Below are 4,791 nucleotides of genomic sequence, written 5' to 3'. Positions count from 1 at the left end.
CTGGAAAACAGGGACGATAGTGTCACTGAGGGAAGAGGATTCTGTATGGCAGAACTTACAGTCTCCAGAAGTTGTCTTCTACTGCTGAAGTATCCACGTCAGCCCCTCATCCTAGTCGGCTTGTTCTAGGTCATCCTTAAGCACAGGTGTACATGGACGACTCTTCCTTTATACCCATCATTTGAATTTACATAAAAAAAACTTCCCTCTTTCAGGACTCTTCTTCCTCGCCTAGGAGTGTGTACGAGATTCAAACAAAGGATGCATTTAAAAAATGTGAGCCCTGGGCCAGTAAGGGAGTGAAGGGGCTTGCTGCTAAGCCTGCTAACCGGAGTTTAGTCTCTGGGATCTAGAGGATGGAAGGAAAGAACCAATTCCAGCAAGTTGTCCCCTGACCTCCACACATGTACTGTGGTATGCACATACCATATGCAAAATAAATGAATGGGAAAATATTTAAGCATGAGCCCCACGTGTGTAATCCACTGCTACCCCCAAACAAGTGGATTCTTGGAGCACATACAAAAAGTCTTTATGAAGAGGATTTGAGATTTTAAAGGAACAGAGAGAAACATTTCAGAGGTACTCAGGTACAATTAGGTATTAGCCACAATTACATATCGAGGAGACACGGATGGTTACCCTGGTCAGGTTGCCAACGTATTGGCTTCTCAGGACTGAGTTGGGGTTAGGGAAGGACCATACTCCTTGATTCTTTACTTCCTAAAAGTTCAGCTCTTAGGAAATTATTATAACACAACAGCCTACAGTCAGTATCTTCTCAACTCGTCAAGACACACGTGAAATGCCTTCCCTTTGTGGCCCTCAGGAGCCTGTGCCTTTCTGAGTTTTGCTTTTGTTCTAGAAATCCTATCTGGTTCTCAGTAAATGATGAGCCGCGGGCACATGGCTTTAAGTGTAGCCAAATAATCTGAAACGTGTACAAGAAAACCCAAAATGCACTGTTTACGCTCTCTCTACACTAGTTACATATATCCAGACCATCCCAACGAGGAAATAAGTCATTAATAATTCATTATTTACCTTTTCCCTCTTCCTCTGGTTCTATACCATACTGAAACACAGATTGAATAAAGTGATTTTTTTTTCTTAAAAGCTAAAACTGATAAAAATGTAAGGGAATAATTGCTTCTTGAACCCAAATGTGACTTAAAAGTTAAGCGTCCAGGCTCCTTAAACTATGTTTCAACATTTCTGGAAATTGTTCTGTCTATAAGACAGGGTAAGCTTGGAGCATGGTAGCATCCCATTGGCAGATAAATGTGACCGCCCTGCTCTCCCATGTGCTATTCTTAGCTTGCGATGCTTGGCTTAATCCAGCCGTCTAATGCTTGGCTCCGAAACACGTTCTACCCATGGAAGCTTGACAATGAGAGAAAGGATGCTTCTTTAAGGCAGGACCTAGACAGAGGTTGCATGAGGCAACTTCCTAAGAGCTATCAGATGACTAGTAAGAACACAACCGCCCGAAGACCTACTCTGTGACAAGATGTTGCCACTTCAAGCTCGAGGTAGATCAAATTCCCGATTCCTAGACCAGAGCTTGTAAATTGACCACAGTAGGTTGTTTTATAACTGGAGAGTAGGACAACCATAGAATAAATCTTTAATTTTAATAAAAATAACTGATGTATGTGATTTTTTTAAAAAGAAGGGTAGATTCAATTAAGTATGATAAGGTGCAAGTTCTAATGATTGTATCTCTCTCTAGAGACCCTACTCCCCCAATACCTCTGTAGAACATCTTAAGCCAGCACTGCATAAAAACACTAACTTTTCTATTTAATTACTACCTGGATGTATTCATCCTTGGGCCTTATTACAAACCTTAACATTTATAACTATTTCTAGCCTTCGTAGCAAATACGGCCTCTAGAAGTCCACTATTTATATATTGGTCCAAGATCAATATCTGAAGCATGTTGCTATCATATAAACTTTTTGGTAAAACTCACAGGTTATCAGCATAGAAGGTCCATTAACTACTTGGTGTCTTGGTTTTAGAAGGGGCAAGCAAGGCCACTGTTTGAAAGAAAGATTATCATTTTAAAGAAACTATTTGTTTATAGAATCTATACATTGAAATAATAAGTCTCTATTAATGTGAGGCACTGACCTAACTCTTAATAAAGGATGAAGACTTTAGGTATGTATGACCCAGGGGCTTAGCCAGCTCACATTCCTTTCCTGTTTGTCACTAGCTAAACTCTTTATCAGAGTAGCTGGCTTTGATTCAAATTCTATTTCCTGCCCCCTGGTGGAAGTGCTAATGAACAGCCTTAGTGGCCAAAGGTATACAAATTAAACCCAATAAAAACCAGTATAGCTCCCCGCTCCCTAATAGATGCTAACACTTAAGAGATAGGCCTGAGAGCTCACAAAGTCCAGGCGCTTACACACAACAAGTGCGTTCATTCCTCAGGCAGTCTGGTCTGTCAGGAGCCTGTTTTGGGGTCACATACTCATTCCCTTGTTAATGGAAGACTGGGCCTTGGACAGAATTTCAGGCTTTGTCTGAGATTTGCAATTTCTACAAAAGCTCGGCCTCAAAGAAGAACAGAGCAGCACTAAATGGCTGGGCCTAAGCTAATTTGCGAGTATGGGAGGCCATAGCAGTGTTGAGTGAGCTCTGGGAAAGCCTTTCTGCCTCAGGGTAACCCAGTCACCTACACCTTAGTAAGCTCCACCAAGATACACACTGGCTTCTGATGTGTATCCCCAATTTATTTAAAAGCTTAACCTATAAATGTGGGGAGTGACAGCAGAACCCCACATTAATGCCCTGTCTCCCTAAAATGGCTTCTTCACCTGTGTAGGGAAGAAATCCATTTCCTAAAGCTGGGAGTCACCGCTATGGCTGCCTGTTCTTCTGCCTGAGAAAGAGGCAATGATGGTCTTTTATTGTGAATCGTCATGCGTGGGCATAATCTGTGTCCTCTAGACAAAAGCCACACAAGCTAATAAATCCCCTGCATCCCATCAAAATGACCTAAGCGTCCACACAGCCTCGGCTCTATTCTCTCAACCCCCTCAGCTAAAAAGGCAGAGATTGCAAATCCATTGGGTCGTATTTGGCTTAGCTGTGTTTTCTTTGGCCTGCAATGTTACAGAATAATATTAATAAAGGTCCTGAATTTAGTTGCAAACCTTAATGCTGAGATTGAGCCCAAAAGGGGAGTTTCCTGGAGTCTCTTCAAAACTTGTAATTTCTGGTTAAAGGGGTCTCATAGCTCTGCCTTATAGCCCGGCACCAGTAATCATATCTTTACTGCATGTCTCTTCTCCAGGTGATTTGCTCATGTAGGGTGCCTTATCCAGGATTCCAGGGCTTCCTGACTGATGCCTGTGAGCAGGGTTCTTCAGTGTGCCTGCCTATACCACAGCCATGGTGCACACGTATTCCTTCCCTCCACAGTCAGGCTAAATGCCTGAGATGAAAATCAAAATGACTGAATGCTCTGGAGGAAGCCTAATACGTTGCCTTACACTTTACTCATCTGGATCTGTCCTGCCATCTGGACAAAGCCCGAAACCGCAAACATCACCACTCATTCGGTAATCTATTACATAAGCACCGTGTGCCCTGGACTGCTCTGGTCATTTAAGATGAGAGTGTGAAAGCCCGAAGAAGGCAGTACCCGCCATTCTCCAGCTGCTGGGCAGTCTCCCTCACAGACTGGGCCTGTTCCAGAACTACCATGGCACGCGGTACACCTCGCATGTAAATCAAATTGAGGTTTCAGAAAACTTATAAATGCTACCTATCCTGGAACTTCAAGGTTAAAGCCATGGGTAATGAATTCTAAAGCACCAAGCTCGTCTAACATGAAGCAGGTTTTGCTCTTCTAACCAAGGCTGTATCTTCCTGTGCCTACATAATTTCCCTACAACGACTTCACAGGCCGTTCTTGTTCACCTGCTCCTATTCAGGAAGAGGCTGGCTAAGCCACAGTTGCAAGCTGAAAGCAACGAGAATGGGCAGCTGTCCAGTCTGACCTTGGCCTGGGATGAGGAGTGGGTCGCTCGCTGGTGAACTATGGACCACATAGCCTGCGCTGAGGGTGAAGCTGCAACTCAGCTCTGGCCAACTGCTTCCTCACAGAGCTGTGGGCCAAACACCGCCCCATTTCCACTTTCCAAAGGAAGCCAGGAATCGGGATTCTTTTCATGCTGGCAACAAATTCTAAATTTCAAGAACTGCTATGTGGGCCAAACACAATATGTCTGCAGGCTATATCCAGCCAGTTTGCAGACTCTGAACCAAAAGCAAAGCACAGACTTCAGGACCTAGGTTCTGCCCAGAATACAGGCTGCAGGCTGTCTGGGTAACAAAAAGGGGAGGTGGGGAAGGGTGGGGGAGAGACAGTGGTTTCCCATGATTCCTGTAACATTACCATAAAAAGATCAAACTCTTCTTCCCGGCGAGCAATCATCTGGTTCAGGGTCTCGTCGTCTGGTACCTCATCTTCTTCCTGGGTTCAGAAACAGAATTATTGAAGAGGCTTTAAGAACAGAGGCTGGATAGCCTGTGGGGGAACATTCTGTCCTACTTCTCAGGACAGAAAGGGAACCCGGCTTAGTACCTGCCATTGGTATTCTGAGAAGTTGAGGAGCTTTTCAAACCGTCTTTCCAGCAGGAAATCTGTCTAGGGTGGGAAATCTGCTCTCTAAGAAACACTAGCTCTCCTGGGTGTGGACCTTTTCTGTTACTTTTAAAGCAAGCTACTTAATGTCTCCCCGCCCCCATGACCTCATCTGTAACATAGGCGT

The 4,791-nt window shown here is 44.1% G+C and overlaps 1 protein-coding gene across 15 annotated transcripts in view; it reads right to left on the bottom strand.

Moving 5' to 3' along the window:
* The window catches only part of Smarca2 (SWI/SNF related, matrix associated, actin dependent regulator of chromatin, subfamily a, member 2), a 167,632-nt gene that overhangs the window by 55,303 nt on the left and 107,538 nt on the right, over nt 1-4,791 (bottom strand). For all 15 annotated transcript variants that reach the window (XR_010055135.1, XM_063268536.1, XM_063268547.1 and 12 more), the window contains 1 exon segment: nt 4,416-4,493. Coding sequence is in view for 14 of the 15 variants with exons in the window: in XM_063268536.1 (XP_063124606.1) it covers nt 4,416-4,493 (78 nt within the window). In the remaining variant the exon portion in view is untranslated.

This window comes from Rattus norvegicus, chromosome 1 (assembly GCF_036323735.1).
Source record: "Rattus norvegicus strain BN/NHsdMcwi chromosome 1, GRCr8, whole genome shotgun sequence".
Taxonomy (NCBI): Eukaryota; Metazoa; Chordata; class Mammalia; order Rodentia; family Muridae; genus Rattus; species Rattus norvegicus.
This window is presented reverse-complemented; position numbering and strand designations above follow the sequence as displayed.